This window comes from Ranitomeya variabilis, chromosome 3, assembly GCF_051348905.1.
Source record: "Ranitomeya variabilis isolate aRanVar5 chromosome 3, aRanVar5.hap1, whole genome shotgun sequence".
NCBI lineage: Eukaryota > Metazoa > Chordata > Amphibia > Anura > Dendrobatidae > Ranitomeya > Ranitomeya variabilis.
Window position 1 is genome coordinate 243,339,973 of NC_135234.1, and position 27,578 is coordinate 243,367,550.

Sequence of the window (27,578 nt, forward strand, 5' to 3'; positions counted from 1 at the left end):
GAAGGAGAAAAAATAAAACCCAAAAAGGAAACCTTCTGTACTCCGAAGAGACATTTTGAGCCCTTCACAAATAAGGCATTAGCACGCAGGACCTGAAATACCATCCTGACCTGCTTCACATGGGACTCCCAGTCCTCAGAAAAGACCAAAATGTCATCCAGATACACAATCATAAATTTATCCAGATATTCTCGGAAGATGTCATGCATGAAGGACTGGAACACAGAAGGAGCATTAGAGAGTCCAAAAGGCATCACCAAGTACTCAAAATGGCCCTCGGGCGTATTAAATGCTGTTTTCCATTCATCCCCCTGCTTAATACGCACAAGGTTATACGCACCACGGAGATCTATCTTGGTGAACCAACTGGACCCCTTAATCCGAGCAAACAGATCAGATAATAATGGCAAAGGATACTGAAATTTGACCGTGATTTTATTTAGAAGACGATAATCTATACAAGGTCTCAGAGAACCATCCTTCTTGGCCACAAAAAAGAATCCTGCACCAAGAGGGGAGGAGGACGGGCGAATATGTCCCTTCTCTAAAGACTCCTTTATATAACTCCGCATTGCGGCATGTTCTGGTACAGACAAATTAAAAAGTCGTCCCTTAGGGAACTTACTACCAGGAATCAAATTTATAGCACAATCACAATCCTTGTGAGGAGGCAGGGCACCGGATCTGGGCTGATCAAATACATCCTGGTAGTCCGACAAAAACTCAGGGACCTCAGAAGGAGTGGAAGAAGCAATTGACACCAAAGGAGCATCGCCATGAATCCCCTGGCAACCCCAACTTGAAACAGACATAGCTTTCCAATCCAGAACTGGATTATGGGCCTGCAGCCATGGCAGACCCAAAACGACAACATCATGCAGATTATGCAGCACAAGAAAGCGAATCACCTCCTGATGTACAGGAGTCATGCACATGGTCACTTGAGTCCAATACTGAGGCTTATTCTCAGCCAATGGTGTAGCATCAATACCCCTCAGTGGAATAGGGAATTCCAAAGGCTCCAGGACAAAACCACAGCACCTGGCAAACGACAAATCCATCAGGTTCAGGGCAGCACCTGAATCCACAAAAGCCATAACCGAGTAGGATGACAAAGAACAAATTAAAGTAACAGACAAAATGAATTTAGGCTGTATAGTACCAACGGTGACAGATATAGCGATCTTTTTTACGCGCTTAGAGCATGCTGAGATAACATGAGTTGAATCACCACAGTAAAAGCACAACCCATTTTGACGTCTATGATTTTGCCGCTCAATTCTGGTCAGAATTCGGTCACATTGCATAGACTCAGGTCTCTGTTCAGAAAACACCGCCAGATGGTGCGCAGATTTGCGCTCCCGCAAACGCCGATCAATCTGAATGGCCAAAGCCATTGAGTCATTCAGACTTGCAGGCGTGGGGAACCCCACCATAACATTCTTAATGGCTTCAGAAAGACCTTCTCTGAAATTTGCAGCCAGGGCACACTCATTCCATTGAGTAAGCACCGACCATTTCCGAAATTTTTGACAATACACCTCAGCTTCATCCTGGCCCTGAGAGAGAGCCAGCAAGGCCTTTTCTGCCTGGTTCTCAAGATTAGGTTCCTCATAAAGCAATCCAAGCGCCAGAAAAAACGCATCCACATTCAGCAATGCAGGATCTCCCGGCGCCAGGGAGAAGGCCCAATCTTGAGGGTCGCCACGTAACAGGGAGATAACAATTCTAACTTGCTGAGCAGAATCACCAGAGGAACGAGGTCTCAAAGAAAGAAATAATTTACAATTATTCTTAAAATTCAGAAACTGAGATCTATCTCCAGAAAACAACTCAGGAATAGGTACTTTTGGCTCAGACATAGGACTGTGAACAACAAAATCCTGAATGCTTTGCACCCTTGCAGCAAGATGATCCACACTAGAAGTCAGACTCTGAATATCCATGTCTGCAGCTGAACTCAAAGCCACCCAGAGATTAAGGGGATGAGAGACGCAGGACACACTGCAGAGCAGAAAAAAAAAAAATTGTACTCAGGATTTCTCTTATCCCACTTTTGCGATGCATTAAACACTTTTCAGGCCTGCTGTACTGTTATGATCCCAGTGGCTTAGGATCACAAATCTAACCAGCTAAGTCAGAGATAATAGGACAAGCTCTGGGGATGTGGTAACTGGACTGACCGCAAAACCTGATCCTAACCAAACACACTAAAGGTAGCCGTGGAACGTTTCCTGAAATCCTAGACGTCTCTTCATGGCCTGAGAAACTGACTACCCCTAGAGATAAAGTAAGACCTCACTTGCCTCAGAGAAATAACCCCAAAGGTATAGAACAGCCCCCCACAAATAATAACAGTGAGTTAAGAGGAAAAGACAAACGCAGAGATGAAACAGGTTAAGCAAATGAGGCCCGCTAACACTAGATAGCAGAAAATAGCAAGGGATCTGTGCGGTCAGTAAAAACCCTATACAAAAATATCCACGCAGAGAATGCGAGAACCCCCACACCAACTAACGATGTGGGGGGAGCAACTCAGCACCCCAGAGCTACCAGCAAGCAAAGAAATCACATATTAGCAAGCTGGACAAAACTCATAATATTCTAGGAAACATATTGAACATAGATGAGCAAGAATAAGCAAACAGAACTTAGCTTCTCATGGAGAGACTGATAACGGATGTAGACAGGAGCAATCAGAATAGCACTGAATACAACGACAGCAGGCATAGACTGAGAGTCCAAGTGAGCTTAAATAGAAAACCAGCCCACAGATAACGAGACAGCTGATGCCAGTCACAAACCTGCAGAAAGACAGCACTCACACAGTACCACTTGTGACCACAAGAAGGAGCCCAGAAATAGAGTTCACAACAGTTCTAACCCTAGTGGAAAAAAATATATATATACAGTATTTTCTTTATTTTATTATTGTCCCTACCTATGGGGGTGATAAAGAGGGGGTTCATTTATAATTTTTTTTATTTTGATCACTGTGATTGCTTTTATCACAGTGATCAAAATGTACATGGAAGGAATCTGCCGGCCCCCATGGAGGAGACGGATGGCTCGGTAAGTATGAGGGGGTGGGGGGGCACGGGGGGTGGATCGGAGCACAGGGGGTGGATCAGAGCACAGAGGGAGCGGACAGGAGGACGGAGGGGAGTACGGGACTGAACGGAGGACCGGGGAGGAGATCGGTGGCGGTGGGGGGGCAGACCAGTGTTTCCAGCCATGGCAGATGATATTGCAGCATCGGCCATGGCTGGATTGTAATAGGTGAAATATTACAAATTGCTCTGATTGGCTGTTGCACTTTCAACAGCCAATCAGAGCGATCGTAGCCACGGGGGGTGAAGCCACCCCCCCTGGGCTGAAGTACCTCTCCCCCTGTCCCTGCAGATCGGGTGAAATTGGAGTTAACCCTTTCACCCGATCTGCAGGGACGCGATCATTCCATGACGCCACATAGGCGTCATGGGTCGGATTGGCACCGACTTTCATGACGCCTACGTGGTGTCATGGGTCGCGAAGGGGTTAAAATGGAGATGAAGGAATGACCCCTTAACGTCCGTTGTTATAATGTGTACCGCTGGTCGTTAACTGGTTAAGTAATAGGGGTGAGCCGGAATGGTAGCATTCACAGCTCAATGCATAGTGAACAGTGGCTGTAACCTTGCCCTGGCACTGACAGACATCCGGCTCACTGACATGCCACCGGTTTAATATGTACATATATGGGATGGTCAGGGATCATTATATTGACACTAGAGCATCAGAGCATTGAATTGGTAAATATTGTGTAAATTATTACTTTTACATATTCCCAGCGGTCTTTTTTTAATTCTGCACAACCTCTTTAATGATGATGATGATAGTAAAAAAAATGTAACTTACCTCAACTCCAAGAACACCTAGGCCAACACCTCCAGATATGGAAATATACTTCTTCAAACTACTAGCAATGGTACTAAAACAGCCCTGGTGAAAAAGAGGGAAAAGCAGTACATATTGTTAAAGATAAACGGGAATGGCCCAAGCTAAAGTTACTGAATTCTGACTTTTATGTCTGGAGTTAAATTTACATTAAAGCAACACAACAGTGTTTTCGTTTATTGAAAAGCTAAAGTGATGTTTCTAATCTAAGGTCACTGCACTCAGTCTAATACTTACCCGTCACGGTTTTCACCATCTATCAGCACCACTCCTGTTGTTCTTCAGCAGTTTGTGGCCTGCTGGATCGCTCCAGTGTTTGATGGAGAAAGTCGGAGGTCACTTTTCATTGCAATATTATGAGAGTATTGTTCTGGTCCTCATGGACTTACATTGAGCACTTGTGACCGTTACCTCTGACTTCTGGTCAGTCGGTAGTTGTTGTCACAAGATGGAGCAGTGGAATCAAAGCGGCACCTCTAAAAAGTGAAGATGGCGGCTGATAAGCGTAACACTAGGGTCTCGGATTTGTTTTTAGTTATTACTAATTAGATTAGTAGCCCGACTCCAGCACTGGAGAAAAAAGAAGAGGTCATCTGATTTCTGAAGCAAAATATGTTCATTATTAACCCCTTCATGACCCAGCCTATTTTGGCCTTAATGACCTTGCCGTTTTTTGCAATTCTTCTGACCAGTGTCCCTTTATGAGGTAATAACTCAGGAACGCTTCAACGGATCCTAGCGATTCTGAGATTGTTTTTTCGTGACATATTGGGCTTCATGATAGCGGTAAATTTAGGTCGATAATTTCTGAGTTTATTTGTGAAAAAAACGGAAATTTGGCAAAAATTTTGAAAATTTCGCAATTTTCACATTTTGAATTTTTATTCTGTTAAACCAGAGAGTTATGTGATACAAAATAGTTAATAAATAACATTTCCCACATGTCTACTTTACATCAGCACAATTTTGGAAACAATTTTTTTTTTTGCTAGGAAGTTATAAGGGTTAAATTTTGACCAGTGATTTCTCATTTTTACAACAAAATTTACAAAACCATTTTTTTAGGGACCACATCACATTTGAAGTCATTTTGAGGGTTCTATATGGCTGAAAATACCCAAAAGTGACACCATTCTAAAAACTGCACCCCTCAAGGTGCTCAAAACCACATTCAAGAAGTTTATTAACCCTTCAGGTGTTTCACAGCAGCAGAAGCAACATGGAAGTAAAAAATGAACATTTAACTTTTTAGTCACAAAAATGATCTTTTAGCGAAAATTTTTTTATTTTCCTAAGGGTAAAAGGAGAAACTGGACCACGAACGTTGTTGTCCAATTTGTCCTGAGTATGCTGATACCTCATTTGTGGGGGTAAACCACTGTTTGGGTGCACGGCAGGGCTCGGAAGGGAAGGAGCGCCATTTGACTTTTTCAATGAAAAATTGGCTCCAATCTTTAGCGGACACCATGTCGCGTTTGGAGAGCCCCCGTGTGCCTAAACATTGGAGCTCCCCCACAAGTGACCCCATTTTGGAAACTAGACCCCCCAAGGAATTAATCTAGAAGCAAAGTGAGCACTTTAAACCCCCAGGTGCTTCACAAATTGATCCGTAAAAATGAAACAGTACTTTTTTTTCACAAAAAAATTATTTTAGCCTCAGTTTTTTCATTTTCACATGGGCAACAGGATAAAATGGATCCTAAAATTTGTTGGACAATTTCTCCTGAGTACACCGATACCTCACATGTGGGGGTAAACCACTGTTTGGGCACATGGTAAGGCTCGGAAGGGAAGGAGCGCCATTTGACTTTTTGAATGAAAAATTATCTCCATCGCTAGCAGACACCATGTCACGTTTGGAGAGCCCCTGTGTGCCTAAACATTGGAGCTCCCCCACAAGTGACCCCATTTTGGAAACTAGACCCCCCAAGGAACTTATCTAGAAGCATAGTGAGCACTTTAAACCCTCAGGTGCTTCACAAATTGATCCGTAAAAATGAAAAAGTACTTTTTTTCACACAAAATTTCTTTTAGCCTCAATTTTTTCATTTTCACATGGGCAACAGGATAAAATGGATCCTAAAATTTGTTGGGCAATTTCTCCTGAGTACGCCGATACCTCATATGTGGGGGTAAACCACTGTTTGGGTGCACGGCAAGGCTCGGAAGGGGAGGCGTGCCATTTGACTTTTTGAATGGAAAATTAGCTCCAATCGTTAGCGGACACCATGTCGCGTTTGGAGAGCCCCTGTGTGCCTAAACATTGGAGCTCCCCCACAAGTGACCCCATTTTGGAAACTAGACCCCCCAAGGAACTTATCTAGATGCATAGTGAGCACTTATAACCCCCAGGTGCTTCACAGAAGTTTATAACGCAGAGCCGTCAAAATAAAAAATAATTTTTCTTTCCTCAAAAATGATTTTTAGCCCAGAATTTTTTATTTTCCCAAGGGTAATAGGAGAAATTGGACCCCAAATGTTGTTGTCCAGTTTGTCCTGAGTACGATGATACCCCATATGTGGGGGTAAACCACTGTTTGGGCGCACCGCAGGGCTCGGAAGGGAAGGCACGCCATTTGGCTTTTTGAATGGAAAATTAGCTCCAATCATTAGTGGACACCATGTCGCGTTTGGAGAGCCCCTGTGTGCCTAAACATTGGAGCTCCCGCACAAGTGACCCCATTTTGGAAACTAGACCCCCCAAGGAACTTATCTAGAAGCATAGTGAGCACTTTGAACCCCCAAGTGCTTCACAGAAGTTTATAACGCAGAGCCATGAAAATAAAAAATAATTTTTCTTTTCTCAAAAATGATTTTTTTAGCCCACAATTTTTTATTTTCCCAAGGGTAACAGGAGAAATTGGACCCCAAAAGTTGTTGTCCAGTTTCTCCTGAGTACGCTGATACCCCATATGTGGGGTAAACCACTGTTTTGGCACACGTCGGGGTTTGGAAGGGAAGTAGTGACGTTTTGAAATGCAGACTTTGATGGAATGCTCTGCGGGCATCAGGTTGCGTTTGCAGAGCCCCTGATGTGCCTAAACAGTAGGAACTCCCCACAAGTGACTCCATTTTGGAAACTAGACCCCCAGGGGAACTTATCTAGATGTGTGGTGAGCACTTTGAACCCCCAAGTGCTTCACAGAAGTTTATAACGCAGAGCCGTGAAAATAATAAATGTTTCCTTTCCTCAAAAATACAAAAATATTTTTTTAGCCCAGAATTCTTTATTTTCCCAATGGTAACAGGAGAAATTTGACCCCAAAAGTTGTTGTCCAGTTTCTCCTGAGTACGCTGATACCCCATATGTGGGGGTAAACCACTGTTTGGGCACATGCCGGGGCTCGGAAGGGAAGTAGTGACGTTTTGGAATGCAGACTTTGATGGAATGGTCTGCGGGCATCATGTTACGTCTGCAGAGCCCCTGATATGCCTAAACAGTAGAAACCCCCCACAAGTGACCCCATTTTGGAAACTAGACCCCCCAAGGAACTTATCTAGATGTGTGGTGAGCACGTTCAACCCCCAAGAGCTTCACAGAAGTTTACAACGCAGGGCCGTGAAAATAAAAAATCATTTTTCTTTCCTCAAAAATTATGTTTTAGCAAGTAATTTTTTATTTTTGCAAGTGTAACGGGAGAAATTAGGCCCCAATATTTGTTGCCCAGTTTGTTGTGAGTGTGCTGGTACCCCATATGTGGGGGTAAACCACTGTTTGGGTGCACGTCAGGGCTCGGAAGGGAAGTAGTGACATTTGAAATGCAGACTTTGATGGAATGGTCTGCGGGCATCACGTTGCATTTGCAGAGCCCCTGATGTGCCTAAATAGTAGAAACACCCCACAAGTGACCCCATTTTGGAAACTAGACCCCAGAAGGAACTTATCTAGATGTGTGGTGAGCACTTTTAACCCCCAAGTGCTTCACAGAAGTTAATAACGCAGAGCCGTGAAAATAAAAAATAATTGTTCTTTCCTCAAAAATTATGTTTTAGCAAGTAATTTTTTATTTTTGCAAGGGTAACAGGAGAAATTGGACCCCAACAGTTGTTGCCCAGTTTGTCCTGAGTACGCTGGTACCCCAAATGTGGGGGTACACCACTGTTTGGGCGCACGTCGGGGCTTGGAAGGGAGGGAGCACCATTTGACTTTTTGAACACAAGACTGGCTGGAATCAATGGTGGCGCCATGTTGCGTTTTGAGACCCCTGATGTGCCTAAACAGTGGAAACCCCTCAATTCTAACTTCAACACTAACCCCAACACACCCCTAATCCTAATCCCAACTGTAGCCATAACCCTAATCACAACCCTAACCCCAACACACCCCTAACCACAACCCTAACCCCAACACACCCGTAACCCTAATTCCAACCCTAACCCTAATCCTAACCCTAATCCCAACCCTAACCCTAATCCCAACCCTAACCACAACTGTAACCCCAACACACCCCTAACCCTATCCGTAACCCTAACCACAAGCCTAATCTTAACCCTATTTCCAACCCTAGCCCTAATTCCAACCCTAACTCTAATTCCAACCCTAACCCTAAGGCTATGTGCCCACGTTGCGGATTCGTGTGAGATTTTTCCGCACGATTTTTGAAAAATCTGTAGGTAAAAGGCACTGCGTTTTACCTGCGGATTTACAGCAGATTTCCAGTGTTTTTTTGTGCGGATTTCACCTGCGGATTCCTATTGAGGAACAGGTGTAAAACGCTGCGGAATCCTCACAAAGAATTGACATGCTGCGGAAAATACAACGCAGCGTTTCTGCACGGAATTTTCCGCACCATGGGCACAGCGGATTTGGTTTTCCATAGGTGTACATGGTACTGTAAACCTGATGGAAAACTGCTACGAATTCGCAGCGGCCAATCCGCTGCGGACCCGCGGCCAGTCCGCTGCGGATCCGCGGCCAATCCGCTGCGGATCCGCGGCCAATCCGCTGCAGATCCGCGGCCAAATCCGCACTGTGTGCACATGCCATAACCCTACCCCTAACAGTAACCCTAACCCTAACCCTACCCCTAGTTCTAACCCTAGTTCTAACCCTAACCCTAGTGGAAAAAGAAAAAAAATATATTTTCTTTATTTTATTATTGTCCCTACCTATGGGGGTGATAAAGGGGGGGTTTATTTATTATTTTTTTATTTTGATCGCTGTGATAGAACCTACCACAGCGATCAAAATGTACTTTGTAATGAATCTGCCGGCCGGCAGATTCGGCGGGCGCACTGCACATGCGTCCGCCATTTTGGAAGATGGCGGCGCCCAGGGAGAAGACGGACCGACTTCGGGAGGCTCGGTAAGTATGAGGGGGTGGTGGGGGGGTGGATCGGAGCACAGGGGGGGATCGGAGGACGGGGGGAGCGGACAGGAGCACGGGGGAGCGGACAGGGGGACGGAGGGGGGTACCGGACAGAACGGAGGACTGGGGAGGAGATCGGGGGCGGTGGGGGGGGGGCAGAACATGATTTCCAGCCATGGCAGATGCTATTGCAGCATCGGCCATGGCTGGATTGCAATATTTCACCATTTTCATAGGTGAAATATTACAAATTGCTCTGATTGGCTGTTGCACTTTCAACAGCCAATCAGAGCGATCGTAGCCACGTGGGGGCAAAGCCACCCCCCCTGGGCTGAAGTACAACTCCCCCTGTCCCTGCAGATCGGGTGAAATAGGAGTTAACCCTTTCACCCGATCTGCAGGGACGCGATCATTCCATGACGCCACATAGGCGTCATGGGTCGGATTGGCACCGACTTTCATGACGCCTACGTGGCGTCAAAGGTCGGGAAGGGGTTAAAGAGGGCTGATTCTCGTGCTGACAAGCACATTCATACATATGCTAAATACAGTATTATGCTCCTTCACACATCCTGGTGATTCCTGTACTGGAAAAATCAGTACTAGTGAGATCTGTGGTCCATGTCCATGTGCCATTCGTATGTCTGTATATATGGGACAGCCGTGTATCCATTTGCTGTCCATGTTCGTGTGTCCATGTGTTACATCCATGTTCCGTCCATGTGCCAATGTGACAAATATCAGCGCCTGGGAAAAGCAGTACGGTTATGGTAGCTGTTCCCAGGCACTGTGTGGTGAAGGCAGCTCTAATCATTGGCTCCCTGAGACCAATGTGACAATGATGGAAGTTGTATACAGTACCTGCTGTGTACATCGTGTATAAAATAAATAATTTATAAAAAAAAATGGCGTGGGCTCCGACATAATTTTTTTTAATCACCAGAGGGAAAGCCAACCGCTGGGAGCTGATGTTAATATTCTGGGAAAAGTTCCAATAGCCATAAATGCTCCCAGGCTAAGGGTATGTGCACACGTTGCGGATTCTGCTGCGGATTTTTCCGCAGCGGATTTGGAAAATCCGCAGTGCAAAACCACTGCGGTTTTCACTGCGAATTTTCTCGCGGTTTCTTCTGCGGATTCCTCTGCGGGTTTTCAACTGCACTTTCCTATTGGTGCAGGTTGAAAACCGGTGCGGAATCCGCAGAACGAATTGACATGCTGCGGAAAATAATCCGCTGCATTTCCGCGCGGATTTTTCCGCAGCATGTGCACAGCGGGTTTTTTTTCCCATAGGTTTACATGGTACTGTAAACTTTGGGAAAACTGCTGCGGATCCGCAGCGTCAAATTCGCTGCGGATCCGCAGCAAAATCCGCAGCGTGTGCACATGGCCTTATAATGCCAGCTCACAACTATTCGTTTAGCCTTTACTGGTTATTATAGGAGAGACCCCCAAATAAACTGGTGTGGGGTCCCCCCTACAATCAAAAACCAGCAAAGTCTAAACGGACAGCAGGGGGCTGATATTAATAGCCGGAAAAAGGGCCATGGATATAGGCCCCTTCCTATACTAAAACATCAGCGCTCAGTCTCATCAGAAATGGCGCATCCACAAGATGCGCCAATTCTATGGCTTAGCCTTCGCTCTTCCCACTTGCCCTGTGTTGGCAGCAAATGGGGTAATAGAGTTGGGGTTGATGTCAGCTTTGTAATGTCACCTGACAACAAGCCCAGGGGTAAGTAATGGAGAGGCGTCTATAAGACATCCACATTATTAACCCCCATAGTAAAGTTTTGAAATAAACACTGCAAGAATAAAATACTTTATTTGAAATACTCCGTGACCCTCTTTTTCCTATTTATTACAGTATAAGTTAAAAATGAAAAAAAAAAAAAAAACATATTCCTCACCTGTCTGATGATAGTCTATTTGTCCCATGCAGTAATCCATCTCTGCTTCATCTGGATGCCTTTCTGAATGGTGGCGTGATGTGACCATTCAGCATGATATCCAGGTGACACTGAGCTGAGCATCAGACCGCAACTTCAGTGACCTGCAGTGACGTCATTGAGGTTACTGCAGCTCACTGAAGCTGCGGTTCCAACGGACAGCTTATTATGAGGGGCCCCATGAACTGCAGTGACCTCAATGAGATCACTGATAGCACTGTGAGAATGTTCTCACAGTGACAGTAGTGATGTCATGAAGGTTACCATAGTTCATTAACTGGCTCACACTGAACTGAGCATGGGAACAGCTGGCCATGACCAGTGGTAACCTCTGATGTTAAAGCATTCACTGAAGTTGCCACCCAAGCTCAGTTCAGTGTGTCCTGCTCAGCCATGTAATCCAGATGTAGGAGAGCTGGACTTCATCATGGGACAAATTGTCGTTGGACAGGTGAGGAATATAGCTTTTTATTATTTTCTTTCTTACAGTAATAAATGTGAAAATGAGTGTGGGGTGTGTTATACATGTCTCTCTGTTACTAACAAATGGGCTTGATGTCAGCTGACAAAACAAAGCTGACATCAAACCCAACCCTATTACCCCACTTGCCACCGACACAGGGCAAGCGGGGAGAGTGAGTCAGGCAAGTGGGGAGAGTGAGTCTAAGCACCAGATTTGGTGCATATTATGGATGAGCCATTTCTGGGGTGGCTGAGGGTTAATGTTGGTAGCCTGGGAGAGGGGAAAATATCCCAGGCCCATTCCCAGAGTATTATTATCAACCCACAGTTGTCTGTTTAACCTTTGCTGGTTAGAATTTATAGTGGGACCTACATCATTTTTGTGGGGGGTTCCCCCAATTAAACTAATCAGTAAAGGCTAAGCAAACAGCTGTGAGCTGTTATTATTAGCCTGGGAACCTTTTGGGATATTGTCCCCTTTCCCAGATTAGTAACATTAGCCCCCAGCAGTGGGATTTCCCTCTGCTGGTTATCAAAATTATGCAAGATCCCAAGCCAATTTTTTTATTTAATTGTTTACTTAACACACGATCTACACAGTGGGTGCTGAATACAACTCCCATCATTGTCACCTGGTCACGCTAACCTCAGGGAGACCAGGCAACAATGATCAGAGTGAACTGTACCGCTTTTTCTCTGGCGCTGGTACATGTCAGGCTGCTGACACATTGATGTCATCCATATGCACGGGTGCAGCTCACATTTTGTCCGTCAAGCACATAAAAACCTGACGTGCGCATCACCATTGAATACAATGGGTGTGCATGTGTCCATATTTGCGGTCCTTAAAAATCAGATGGCATACAAACACAAAAAACTGATGTGTGACAGGGGCCTTAAGAAGAGGTTTTTGGCAGCTTTTGAATCAAAATATTATAATGAAAGAAATGTTTTATTTCCGATCGATTAAAAAATGTGTCATTGTGAATTTCTACTAGTTGTGACATGTTTTAAAAATTTAAAATATAATGTTTTTTTATTGATTCAAGAGAAGCAAAATACATCTTATGTTACATTGTTTATTCACCTCCTATCGGTTGACCTCTTCTTTCCTCTAGGAATCCACCTCTAATACTCTTATAGTATTCCTGTCATTTATTACAAACAATCAGCCAATTATCGGCCACAGTAGTAACATGCTATACTACTGATATCACCCCTCAGCCTTATTGCTAGTGGTAAGGCAAGTGACCACTAAAGTGCCATAACTACCTGAGCATTACCTGAAGGTTGCAGCTCTGTCTGAAGGCCCTGTTTGTGCTTGACACAATATAGCGGGGGGGGGGGCTGCAATATGCACAGCTAAATGAAAGCCCCCCATGACTGTGGTGCCAAGGCGAGTGGGAACATTTAAAGGCAGTGCAGTGGGATTGGTTGAAAGGGGACAAAGGAGGGGGCGGGTGTTTAGGCTGAGGAGGGTGTGGATATTAAGAAAACTGTGTGGTTAGGGACAGTACATGTGGCATTAGCAGGGAAAGAAGAAAGAAAGAGCACGTGCTTACCATGGCCTCTGTAGATTGCCCGATCAAGAAGGGGTGGCTGGCAGGAGGACCAGCTGGCGATGCTTCTTGGAGCACAAGGAACCCAGGGCACCAGGACACGGAGGACACGGCCACCGGAACGTCTATCGCCTGAGGCAGGTACGCGCGGTAGACGCCGGCCACGGAGCCCCTTCGGGGACCCTGCAGAGGGTACAGGCCGCATTGATGGTATCCGGCCTAACCCGCCCTCTGGCAGGAATCCATCGGCCAGCGCTGCTGGCGTGGGTAGACGGACTAGGGCTGCGGCGGTGCAGGCGCACCCTGAAGCAATGGCTGCACCTGGTGTGGCCATGGATGTGGGACGCGTGGCAGCGGTGAGGAGAGGCGGCAATCAGAGGTGGGGTGCGGCACTGACGGTGGCTCCGGCACCGACGAGGAGGAGGAGCAGGAATGGAGCGTCGTCTCAGCAGCGGCGTGGAGATGTGTGCACGGAGGTGGGTGACCTGGGACCAGATGCTGCGGGGGTACCTGGCAGGTCCAGTGCACTAAGCAGCAGATCGGCGGGCAGGCGAATTCCTGGCCCTCAGCCTGGCCCTGTGTCAGCGGCGGCGTGCAGACGAAGTCAGCAGGAGGCTCAGCAGGAGGGCAGGCATGGGGACAGACAGGTGGCTGCCAGGTCGAGGTCGGCAAGAAGATCAAGGAATAGATCATCTTCTCCTGCTTCGGTCCCCCCGGTGACGAGGAGGCGGGGGGGTGCGGGCCGGGAGCAACAAAGCGACGCGGAGGATTCCGGATCCTGCAGTGACCTGCGCGACTATCGGGAACTGCTGGATTCTGGTGGGAACAGAGCACCTACGCAGCCTCGTGTGTGAGTATAGTCCTTGTACGCCAATTAGTGGGGTTCGGTCGGGGGACTTAGGGGATAACTGTGGTGCGGCTGGTAATTTTGGGATTCCCGGGGTGAGAGAGCTTTTGTCAAGTATGTCACAGATTTTGAGGAGGTTGAATGGGGGGGGCGCAGATAGTTTACGGGCATCCCCTGTGGGAGCGTGGTTACCCGCTTTGGGTCAGGGTTCAGTAGGGCCTTTGGGTTCGGACATGTTGAGTGGGGGGGAGCAGTCAGCGTCGGGTGGGGTGTCAGTGGCTATACAAATTGGAAAGGATAAGGCTGATACGGTTAAATTGGATGATAGGGCAAGAGGGGAGGTTTACGTTTGTTTTGAAGGACCTTTAGGCGCTCATTTAAAACAAGAAGTAAAGGAAAAAATTTGGAAGGATGAATATGTGGAGATTTTCTCCCTCCTTCCTTTGGAGAAATTTAATCTAGAAAAGGGAAAAAAGGATGATAGCAGAAAAGAGGAGGAGGAAAAACGTAGGTGGCGTTTGATTCCGCAGACATTCATAAACTAGCAGCAGGCGTTTGCTATTTTGGCAAGCGTTATTGGTGAAAAGTTTCCGGGAAATTGTTCTGGTCTTTTCTGTTACTTTGATGCTATTGGTAAAGCATATAGGGCGTATGGTGGACTGGCGTGGCTGCGGTACGATGAGCAATTTAGGCAAAGGAAGGCGGTTAGGCCTGAGATAAAATGGGAACAGAAGGACATAGGGTTGTGGTTGAAAGTTATGGCACCAATGCGGTTTGGTCACTCCTTTCACGGGGGCAGAGGGAGTTTCAGGCAACATCCGGGACAGGGAAGTGGGGGTCAAGGGACGAAAGACAAAACGGGGACATGTTGGCAGTTTAATGACGGCCAATGCAAGTACGGTAGAACTTGTAAATTCAAGCATGTCTGTTCCCATTGTAATGGGGCCTCACATGGAGCGGCCAAATGTTTTAAAAAAGAAAGGGGGAGACCTGCAGTGGGTTGGGGTCAATGGGGTGACACCAGTGAAGGTTCAAAAGATGGCCCCCTATCTAAATAGGTATCCAGAAAGGCGAAGTTACTTTTGGAAGGTTTTTCTGAGGGTTTTCGGATTCCTCATCCTACGCATGAAGTCCCTTTTTCAAAAAAGAATCTGAGGTCGGCTGAATTACATGCAGATGTAGTTACGGCCAAATTGGCGAAAGAGGTGGAGTTAGGGCGAATGGCAGGGCCGTTTAGTTGTTTGCCGGGGGAGGGAGTGATTGTTTCGCCTTTGGGGGTTGATCCAAAGAAATAACCTAACAAGTTTCGTTTGATTCAACATTTGTCATACCCTAAAGGGCTATCGGTTAATGATGGCATTTCGGAGGAGCTGTGCTGCCTGAATAGTACATAGTACATGGCTGCGTAAGGCAAGATTGCCTTGTGCAGGCATGTACTACGGAGGACAGAGAATGAACTCAAATCCAATATTGCAGCCAGCATGCAGCCAGTGGGTAAGGAAAGGGGGAATCAAACACCCGAAAACCCCGCCCCTATGGCTGAAAATTGTTCCCTCCAAATTCAGGTGACAGAGTCCCTTTAAGCTTCAAGGTTCTTTGGATGTTACAAAGGATTTTTTGATACGACAGGCATTAAGGGTTTTTTGTAAAGGATCCTCGACTTGCGATAAGCGCAGGCCCATAACTTTTGGGATGTTGGAACGATTGGGGGGGCTTTGGGGGAGATTTGTACTTCTCATTTTGAGGCCGTTCTGTTTCGCCTGGCCTTTTCTTTGGCCTTTTTTGGGGCATTGAGATTAGGGGAGCTAGTGTCCCCTAAAAAGGATTTTGCCGGGGGCTTGTTAGCTGAGGATGCAGAATTTTGGTCAGGGGGTATTTCCTTTTGGATTAGACGTTCAAAGACTGATCAGCTGGGCAGGGGAAAACGGATGGTGTTAGGGAAGGTGGTGGGTGGTTTGATGTGTCCACATCGTTGTTTGGAGGATTATTGGGGATTGTGGTACGGTAGGTCCGGTCCACTGTTGAGGCACCGTCAAGGGGAGTTTTTGTCGTGGTTTCAGTTTACGGCGGTGTTGAAAAAAAAGTCTTAGTGTTGTTAGGTTTTGACCCCTTTTCTTCGGGTCACACTCATTTAGAATTGGTGCAGCGTCGGAGGCGGAGGGTTTGGGTTTGGGTGCGGATGTGATAAGGCGTTTAGGAAGATGGAAGTCTAACCGATATTTGTCATGCATTCGGCATTGATGGGAGTATCATGATGCGGGGTGGGATATTTGTGATTTTGGTATTAATTGTGGTTGTATTTTGCAGGTCGGACTCCTCTGTTGGCTTGGATATTTGGACATTCCTTCATTCATTAGGGTGCGATTCGGGCTGACGTTAGGCAAAATGGGAGGCAACTGGGTTTTTTTCAGAGATACTGTGACTGTGGTGGTTCGTTGGTTGGGATTTCAGGGCATGTTGTGGCGCAGGTTGTTGGGTGAATTTGCCTGCGCTGCTCAGTTAGACCACGCGCCGGATATAGTTGTGGTGCATTTGGGAGGGAAAGACTTGGGGTCTAAGCCAGTGATGGAGTTGTTTCGGGATATCCGGTTTGACTTTCTGAGATTGTGGGTATCTTTTCCTGGGATGGTGACGGTTTGGTCAGATATTGTGCCGAGAAAGACGTGGAGGGCGGCACGTTCTTATAAGGGTATTAATAGGGCTCAGGTCAAGCTGAACAGGGCGGTGGGAAGTTTTGTTTCTCGGAATGGGGGCGTGGCGGTTCGGCATTTGGAATTGGAAGATGGGGTGGGGAACTTTTGGAGGAATGACGGTGTTCACTTAAACGATATAGGTTTGGACTTGTGGGCGCTAACCATACAGGAAGGAGTTGAGCGAGCAGTGGCAGTGGTGGGGCACTCGCGAGCCTGAGGTTGTCAGGGCTGCTCGTGGTTGGCGGGGGGGTTGGGTTCTTGGAGTTGATGTTTTATGGGATTGAACTGGCTTCGGTTTACGGGCTCTGGACGGGGTGTTTACCTCAGGAGCTTTTGGAGTTTGTTTGCCCGGAAACGAGTTACAGGGTGCCCTCGAGCTGGTGGTTACAGCTGAGGGTAAAGAAGGTTAGGTTAAAAAAGTTTGTGGGGGGGCTTTTGCCCATGGTGTGCCAGTTTTGTTAGCTCCAAGAACCCTTCCCTTCAAGTTTTTTACACAATTGTATAAATAGTGTTATTATGTTTGTTTTGTTAATAAATGGCCGCTGTGGCCAATTTATCCAAAGAAAAAATGGTCATGTGTTAATTTGTTCAGTAATAAGTTTTGGTTTTATGGGGAATTTGGTATGGTGGGATTATGATTTCATGAGAGAGAAGGACCCATCTTGGCGATACGCAGTCAAGCGGGGGGCTGCAATATGCACAGCTAAATGAAAGCCCCCCCATGTCTGTGGTGCCAAGGGGAGTGGGAACATTTAAAGGCAGTGCAGTGGGATTGGTTGAAAGGGGACAAAGGAGGGGGCAGATGTTTAGGCTGAGGAGGGTGTGGATATTAAGAAAAGTGTGTGGTTAGGGACAGTACATGTGGCATTAGCAGGGAAAGAAGAACCCACCCACCCTCCCTTGTTTTTGTGGGGATTATTTAATTAGTGGGGGTTGGGGCATTCGGTTTTAACGGGATTATTTTACTTCTAGGGAGTTAGGGTACTGTCACACAGTGCAATTTTGATCGCTACGACGGTACGATTCGTGACGTTCTAGCGATATCGTTACGATATCGCAGTGTCTGACACGCAGCAGCGATCAGGGACCCTGCTGAGAATCGTACGTCGTAGCAGATCGTTTGGAACTTTCTTTCGTCGCTTGATCTCCCGCTGACATCGCTGGATCGTTGTGTGTGACAGCGATCCAGCGATGTGTTCGCTTGTAACCAGGGTAAACATCGGGTAACTAAGCGCAGGGCCGCGCTTAGTAACCCGATGTTTACCCTGGTTACCAGCGTAAACGTAAAAAAAACAAACAGTACATACTCACATTCCGGTGTCTGTCCTCCGGCGTCTCAGCTTCTCTGCACTGTGAGCGCCGGCCAGCCAGAAAGCGAGAACAGTGGTGACGTCTGACGTCACCGCTCTGCTTTCCGGCCGCTGTGCTTACACAGTGCAGAGAAGCTGAGACGCCGGGGGACAGACACCGGAATGTGAGTATGTACTGTTTGTTTTTTTTACGTTTACGCTGGTAACCAGGGTAAACATCGGGTTACTAAGTGCGGCCCTGCGCTTAGTAACCCGATGTTTACCCTGGTTACCCGGGGACTTCGGCATCGCTCCAGCGCCGTGATTGCACCGTGTGACCGCAGTCTACGACGCTGGAGCGATAATCATACTATCGCTGCGACGTCACGGATCGTGCCGTCGTAGCGATCAAAATGGCACTGTGTGACAGTACCCTTACTGTTAGGTCATTGTCGCAGTGGCTGCGGGGGGGTTGGGTTCTTGGTGTTGATGTTTTATGGGGTTGAACTGGCTTCGGTTTACGGGCTCTGGACGGGGTGTTTACCTCGGGAGCTTTTGGAGTTTGTTTGCCTGGAAACGAGTTACATGGTGCCCTCGAGCTGGTGGTTACGGCTGAGGGTAAAGAAGGTTAGGTTAAAAAAGCTTGTGGGGGGGCTTTTGCCCATGGTGTGCCAGTTTTGATAGCTCCAAGAACCCTCCCCTTCAAGTTTTTTACACAATTGTATAAATAGTGTTATTATGTTTGTTTTGTTAATAAATGACCACTGTGGCCAATGTATCCAAAGAAAAAATGGTAATGTGTTAATTTGTTCAGTAATAAGTTTTGGTTTTATGGGGAATTTGGTATGGTGGGATTATGATGTCATGAGAGAGAAGGACCAATCTTGGCGATACGCGGTCAAGTTTTTTTAGGTCTGCACATCATCAGTGCATGTCTGAAAGGGACTGGCTGATTAGCTTATTTCAAAAATGAAACCATTCCTCTTCTGTGTGTCAGTCAATGTGTAGACAGGGAAGATGGCTGGCTTAGATATTGAAAGAGTTAGCTAGACAGCCATCATCAAACATAGCAATGATTATGTACCAACACAAAACATTCTATCCTGGATGGAGAAAAATTGGAAGCTTATATCTTCATCTCATGCAATATTTTGACAAGTCAAACATCAATTTTTAAAAACAGAAAGTTAAATAATACATCAATAGCTTGATGGCTTTAGACCCCATATTTTTGTTATATTATGCAGTGAATGTTGCCCTACGGAATGACATTTGGACATGTAATGGAACATGGTTGCTTTGGCTAACAGGTTAACACCGACTGACCCTACGGACTGGGCTTATATTGTAGTACGGCGGCCGGAGACAACAAACAAAGTAACATTTTTTGTGTCCGTCGAAAAAAAAGGACAGCAATGGATCCGGAAGCCTATGGCGCCGAATCCTTCAAATGACGGAATCCGGTGATGGATTCTGTTTTTTTTAAACTGAGCATGCTCTGATTTTTTTTAGGATCCAATTAGCTGGATCAGCTTGTCAGATCCGGCAAAAAAAAACGGATCTGTCACATCAGTTTTTCACAATCTGCGACGGATCCATTTTTTTTTTGTGACGGATTGTGACTGATGGCAAAAAACTGATGTGTGAAAGGAGCCTTAATGCACTCCATCCAGTAAACCGATGTACTGCATCAGCGGGTGTTTCCTTTCTTGACCTGATGTGGAATGCTTAAAAAACAGGATGTGGGACATGTTCATCAGGAAGGCATAATGCATTCCAGTGAGTTATGAATGGATATTGCATGTCTGAAATGCGCCCTCTCTGGTACATCATATACCCCTTAACGGGCGATTTAACAACCTGCACATCGCATTTGTGATATTGGCCATCAAGTCCATTATGGTCAATTGTCCCCTGATTAACCCTGGGTATTGATGAGGGAGAAAGGCGTTGTGAGTAAGACTTTGATGATTGTTTCTCCGAGGCTGCTACTATGAAGATATTTCCCTCCATTAGAAGTGGGACTTCAGTAATTACTACATTATGGCTGCTTTGATGAAATTGTGGATCTCCATCTATCAATAAGGCGATTCCTGATCTGCATAAGATAAGTGCTTGTCTATTTTTCACTGTTGCCTTATGTTGATTTATTGATCTATATTATTGATTTGCATATTATGGGTTATAATAGGGCATGTACAAAAATTTTTTAGGGTCAGCCATCGTTGAGTGGGGGCATCACCATCATTATTTAGAGTGCCAACCTCCACGGCAAGGAAGTGAACTGATCTTTTTAAGGAATGCTTATAGGGATATTGTAGTTAATCACCTTAGGTCTGTTAGCTTGGATATAAATATTTTTAACCCCATAGCCCTTTTTGTGCACTTCAAATACCAATATTTTTAGATAATTATTCTCTTTGGAGGATATATGGTGATTTTGTAATATTTGTTGCCTCCATTCACCATTCCTCTTTCCTATTTGGATTAAATATTGTCACATATGAAATGCTTTTGTGTTGTTTACTGGGTCATTTTAAACAGTCTCTAATAAAGATTACATTTTTTTTACACATGAAGTTAGTGGTTGCTATGCACATAAAATGTTTAAGTCTTGTTAAACGAGTTTTTCCTGTTCAGAAATCCTAACAGCGTGCAGTATGAACACGGTCAGGATTTTACAGTGTTTGTGCAGCGCCCCAGAGTCCTGGTCTTGCAGTAATGTTGTTCTTTCACCAGGGGGAGCGATATTACGTCTGAAGGCAATAAAGGAGATCTTCTGTCCAGGTATCACAACCACACACAACACACTTCACACTCCAGCCACCAGGGGGAGCAAAGGTTCTATTTACTAGGCCACTCCTCACAGTTAGGTAAAACTGGTAGTTGGAGGGAAAGTTCAGGAGTTCCTGGCTGGGGACCGAGAGAGAAAGGTCTTCAGACCGAGCAGGCTGGTGGGAGTTCCAGTCAGATCCAGACTGCGGTCTGAGGAGGACGAGGGCACATGGAGCTGCGCCTGCCCCACGTGTGGCAGCATCCTAAGAAAGAGACATTGAAGAGACATGTTTTGCAGTGAGTGAGAAACGAAGTCATAGCAAAAGGAGAGGAAAATCAGAAGGAGTTCTGCCCTGTAAAAGGCTGCCTCCTTCTGAGGCGCACAAGAATCCCGGTAGCCAGAATACCGAGGAAGTAAGGATCTCTACGCTTTACTTCAGAGACTGGCAGGACAGTTAATTCTACGTTGGCTGCCCGACCTTTATACACAGGAGACATGGTGGCAACTTGTGGGGGCCGGGGCATCTCTAGGGTCCCTATAAAAAGCCTCAGGCCACCAGTCATATGTGTTTTGTTCTATCCCATCAGGGGGACAGAGAGAAAGAGACTTAACATCTCCAATAGTTGTGAGGACCTTAACGAGTTGCTCTGCAGGGAGGTACTACAACACCCAGGCGCTAGAGGAAGGCTATTGAATTCCACCTGGATAAGGGGACTCTGGATTTGCCTTCAGACCAGCCGGACTCTGCCTACCCTGTGGTCTGTACCCTGGACTGTGGACACTGAAGCCTTCAGTAAAGGTAAAGAGACTGCAACCTTGTGTCCTCGTTCTTCACTGCGCCTCACACCATTCACCATCTGCACTCTGGGAAGCCTGGGGATACACTTCACCTGTGGGAAGGTATACCATCAAGCTGCCATAACATCACCCCAGCGGACCCCTAAGCAGTGTCAGTCGCCCTGACCGAATACCACAGGTGGTGTCACAAACTACCCCTTTAAAGACCTTTCCCATAAGAACTATTCCTTTTACTGGACACCCCTGAGGGCCATGGACCAGATCAGCCACCGTGACATCCCCCGAACCAAAGGACCCGGTGCCGAGTACCCCACAGCCCTACTGGGGGCACTCCAAATCTTGGCGTCACAAACAGAATCTACTTAAGCCTGAAAATCGGGTCAAATGCGCCTAAAGACTGTGACGGAATTGTGCTTGAACTGTGATTTGCTTAAGGACTGTGTATTGCCATTTACCGCCAAAATTCCCACCAAAACCGCCGCCATTTCAGCGCCATGAGGAGCGCAGGAGAAGAAGAATGGCGTGCTGACATGGGAGGGGACTACGATAGCAGCGCCAAAAGTGGCGATCACCCCCTCCGGCTACTGCTACGGGATGACGACGTGCCCAAGAGCAAAGGAGGCCCGCCCCCTCATTTGCAATGGCGGGAACCATCACAAGAAGGAGCTCGACCCCCAGAAAATGGAGGAGCAGCGTGCGTGTGCTACTGAAGGTCCAGGAGCAGAGATGGTGACCAGCGGGTACCCGAACGACGACGAAGTGACTCCAGCGACCGGAGGCGAACCTGAACTTGCCGCTGTTGGAGGAGTCGGACTTCTTGGAATCGCAGGTGGAGGAGCTGAGCCCTTGACTCCCGGACGCTGAGCCGACAGGAGTGAAGAAATGGAAGTCGGAGCTGTGCGGGAAGATCGCACTGGAAGAGCCGCGGTCCGGGCAGCAGCAGACTCCAGTGTCCTCATCAGTGGAGCGGATCGTCATCGGTGGAACCATATCAGACGCAGGTACAGAAAATGCCCCTGCCCCACTGACCGATCCTTCTCCAATGACCGCTCTCCGCCCAGACTGTGATCGACCACCGGCCGCAGCACCAGCCTCAGCGACTCACCGCACCACTGATGGAGCACCACCTCTATACTTAGCAACCGAGGGCATACCAGTGGATGTGAGCATGGAGGAGGTGATCTTTCGCTGGGACGACTCGAGGAGTGGAGTGTGCGGGTCCTACATTGCAGTTCTCACCTGGGAAGAATATAAACAATGTCTAGTGTTGCAATGGAAGGAGAGGAATAGACAGAAAGCCCAATGTGATGCACCGGCCGCTGAAGCTCAGCAGGATGACAGTCTCCCCATGAGATATGGCATAGTGGTGACCTTTCATCTCCAAAGGGGGAGAGTTTTCATTCAGGAATTCGGGCTAGTGCCAAAGGTTCGGGTCGACAGAGATGAAGTGGAATCTCACCTTGTAAAGGGACATCTGGGAAGGAGCTTACAACCCGGAGACCCAGTAACTTACACCCGTCATTGGGGAGATAAAGGATAGTACGCTCGAAATGTTAAGCAGTGCGCACCGTTAACAGCGCCCCCTAGTGTCAAAGAAACGATCCCAGCCACTACAGCTGCTGAACCAACGATAACACCTCAGACTAACACCACCACTACTGTGTGCATGACCACCGCTGTTGGACTCGCTACTGTGATCAATGCTACAGTTAACACTTGCACTCAGGCTACACAAACTTTAATAGCAGCTAATGACTTGACGATACATGAACAACAAACCCATGACGTCTATTTGGGACCAGACGAAGATCCGGATACTCATCTTCCCAAGCCAGGAAGTGTGCGATATCGGCTGGTGCCTTGGCAAATACTGCTACCCCAAGAACTCAAATAAACCTCAAAACCCTGAAGAAGGAATGTAAATAGTTCTCTTTAAAAACTTTTCCTGTTTCTTTGCTGCTAAAACCCATCCAGGGTTATGCCTTAAAGGGATCCTTAGTTCAAGGAGGATTCCAAGTTTAAACCTGTTTTTGCACAAGTTATAATTGTTTTTAAAGAACTGCAGAATCATGGACTGTTGCATGATCACAAACTGTTCCTGTAAATAGTTTGCACCTTCTTAAAGGTGCTTCCTACTGGTTTTACAAGAAGAGCTTTTCGTGGAGACTGTTCCTGATGACATCGTGAGAGTTCTTGCTGTTTTACAGTTGATGATTGACTTGCATCTTGATAGTTTGCACTACCTCATTGAGAGACTTGAGTTACCCTTAAAGGGAATGTTTGTTTGTTGCACTTTCCTTAAAAGTGATAATGTTGCCTTGAGTAGTTAGATAGTAATAATGTTTACATAGCTTATAGTATGTAGCCAAGAGTAGAAATGTTTAATGATATACTTTGAATAAAATTGAGGTTTTTTAGGAATAGACTGAAGAAAAATGCAGTAAGCCCGTAGGGGTAGATAGATAGTCCTACATGTGGAAGAGAATAAAGAAGATATTGATTTGCACTTTGAAGTTTTATAGTACACCCTTAGAGGGTATTTGCACTTGAATAAAGGAAAATACTGTTTTGTACTTGCACTTGGTAGATAGTATACCTGTACGGGTAATTATAGTTCACAGTTAGTTAATAATTGTTGTTTACTTAATTTAAAGTTGTATGCACAATGTAAATAAGTTCTTGTTTGCAACGTTCAAGTGTTCTCACCTCCCATAAAGGGAAGTGTTGTGAACTCTGTGTTCAGGCTCCCTCTTGTGGTCACTGGTGGTATGGTGTGACTTTTGCTTTGGGCTCCCCCTGGTGGCTTTGCCTGTTATCCTGCTGGTCTCTGGCTATCAGCTGGTTCGTTATCCTCTGGGAGGTTCCTATATAGCTCTGTTTTACTTCCACTTGTTGCCGGCTGTCGATGTAATCAGTGCTACTCAGATTCCTTCTGACTACCTTGCTCCCAGTCCATCCAGGATAAGCTAAGTTTTGTTTGCTCATTTTTTGATCAGCAGTGTTTATCATGTTTTCTGTTCCAGCTTGCTAAAATGTAATTCCCTCGCTTGCTGGTTGCTCTAGTGGGCTGAGTTTCTCCCCACACACCGTTAGTTGGTGTGTGGGTTCTTGAAATCTCAGGATGGATATTTTGTAAGGGTTTTTTATTGATCGCATAGACCCCTGCTCTATTTTCTGCTTTCTAGTACTAGTGGGCCTCTTTTGCTGAATCTGATTTCATCCCTATGTATGTGCCTTCTTCTTATTTCACCGTTAATATTTGTTGGGGGCTTCTATATCTTTGGGGATTATTTCTCTGGAGGCAAGCAAGGTCTTTCTTTCTCTTTAGGGGTAGCTAGTTCCTCAGGCTGGCTCGAGACGTCTAGGAATTTTTTAGGCACGTTCACCGGCTACCTCTAGTTGTTTTGGATAGGTTCAGATTTGCGATCAGTCCAGTTACCATCTCCCTAGAGCTCGTCCTTAGTTTAATCACTTGCTGATCTATTTGTGATCCTCAGCCTCTAGGGATCATAACAGTACAGCCGGCCCGCAAAGTGTTAATTGCATGGCAGAAGCAGGAGAAAAGAAGCCTTGAGAATTTTTTTTTTTTTCTTGTTGTTGCCGTGTGTCTAGCTGCTGTGCTAGCTTCTCTCCTCCTCTTAATCTTGGTGTGGCTCTGAGTTCAGCTGCTGACATGGATGTCCAGAGCTTGGCTTCCAGTCTGGATCATCTTGCTGCTAGAGTTCAGAGTATTCAGGATTTTGTTGTTCACAGTCCTATGTCTGAGCCTAGGATACCTATTCCGGAGTTGTTTTCTGGAGATAGATCTAGGTTCCTAAATTTTAAGAACAATTGTAAGTTGTTTCTTTCTTTGAAACCTCGTTCCTCTGGTTATGCCGTTCAGCAAGTTAGGATTATTATTTCCTTTTTGCGTGGTGACCCTCAAGATTGGGCCTTCGCATTGGCGCCAGGGGATCCTGCATTGCTCAGTGTGGATGCGTTTTTTCTGGCCCTTGGATTGCTCTATGAGGAACCTAATCTTGAGAACCAGGCTGAAAAAGCGTTCTTGGCCCTCTCGCAGGGGCAAGATGAAGCAGAGGTGTACTGCCAGAAATTTCGGAAATGGTCGGTGCTTACTCAGTGGAATGAGTGTGCCCTGGCTGCAAATTTCAGAGAAGGTCTTTCTGAAGCCCCTAAGAATGTCATGGTGGGGTTCCCTACGCCTGCAGGTCTGAATGAGTCAATGACTCTGGCCATTAAGATTGATCGGCGGTTGCGGGAGCGCAAACCTGTGCACCATTTGGCGGTGTCTTCTGAACAGACACCTGAATCTATGCAATGTGACAGAATTCTGACCAGAAGTGAACGGCAAAATTATAGACGGTAAAATGGGTTGTGCTTTTACTGTGGTGACTCAGCTCATGTTATCTCAGCATGCTCTAAGTGCAAAAAAAAGGTTGTTAAATCTGTCACCATTGGTACTTTACAGCCTAAGTTCATTTTGTCTGTTACCCTGATTTGTTCCCTGTCATCTTACCCGGTTAATGCCTTTGTAGATTCAGGTGCTGCCCTGAGTCTGATGGATTGGTCATTTGCCAGGTGCTGTGGTTTTGATTTGGAGCCTTTAAAATTCCCTATTCCTCTAAGGGAAATTGACTCTACGCCATTGGCTACGAATAGACCTCAGTACTGGACACAAGTGACCATGTGCATGACTCCTGTTCATCAGGAGGTGATTCGCTTTCTTGTATTGCATAATTTGAATGATGTTGTCGTGTTGGGTCTACCATGGTTGCAGACTCATAATCCAGTCCTGGATTGGAAAGCTATGTCTGTGTCAAGTTGGGGTTGTCAGGGAATTCATGGTGACGCTCCTGTGGTGTCAATTACTTCGTCCACTCCTTCTGAAGTCCCTACGTTTTTGTCAGACTACCAGAATGTATTTGAGGAGCCCAAACTCAATTCTCTACCTCCTCATAGGGACTGTGATTGTGCTATAAATTTGATTCCTGGTAGTAAGTTTCCTAAGGGACGACTTTTCAATTTATCTGTGCCGGAGCATGCTGCTATGCGGAGTTATATAAAGGAGTCTTTGGAGAAGGGACATATTCGCCCGTCCTCTTCCCCTCTTGGTGCGGGATTCTTTTTTGTGGCTAAGAAGGATGGTTCCCTGAGACCTTGTATTGATTATCGCCTTTTGAATAAAATCACGGTCAAATTTCAGTATCCTTTGCCATTGTTAACTGATTTGTTTGCTCGAATTAGGGGGTCTAGTTGGTTCACCAAGATAGATCTTCGTGGTGCGTATAACCTTGTGCGTATAAAACAGGGTGATGAATGGAAAACTGCATTTAATACGCCTGAAGGCCATTTTGATTACCTGGTGATGCCTTTTGGACTTTCTAATGCTCCTTCAGTCTTTCAGTCCTTTATGCATGACATCTTCCGTGAATATCTGGATAAGTTTATGATTGTGTATCTGGATGATATCCTGGTTTTTTCGGATGATTGGGAGTCTCATGTTAAGCAGGTCAGGAAGGTCTTTCTGGTCCTGCGTGACAATGCTTTATTTGTGAAGGGCTCAAAATGTCTTTTTGGAGTCCAGAAGATTTCTTTTTTGGGTTTCATTTTTTCTCCTTCTACTATTGAGATGGACCCAGTCAAGGTTCAGGCTATTCATGACTGGACGCAGCCTACATCAGTTAAGAGTCTTCAGAAGTTCTTGGGTTTTGCTAATTTTTACCGTCGCTTCATAGCTAATTTTTCTGGTGTTGTTAAGCCTTTGACGGATTTGACCAAGAAAGGTTCTGATGTGACTAATTGGTCCTCTGCGGCTGTGGAGGCCTTTCGGGAGCTGAAGCGCCAGTTTTCTTCGGCTCCGGTCTTATGTCAGCCAGATGTCTCACTTCCCTTCCAGGTGGAGGTTGATGCTTCCGAGATTGGAGCGGGGGCTGTTTTGTCGCAGAGAAGCTCCGATGACT

General features: G+C 46.2%; 1 protein-coding gene across 1 annotated transcript in view; it reads right to left on the reverse strand.

Annotated features, from left to right (window-relative positions):
* The window catches only part of LOC143818125 (tetraspanin-18-like), a 141,390-nt gene that overhangs the window by 42,517 nt on the left and 71,295 nt on the right, over positions 1 to 27,578 (reverse strand). Inside the window, exon 6 of the mRNA XM_077299539.1 lies at positions 3,898 to 3,981. Within this exon, the coding sequence (XP_077155654.1) occupies positions 3,898 to 3,981 (84 nt within the window). The remainder of the gene's footprint in view (positions 1 to 3,897; positions 3,982 to 27,578) is intronic.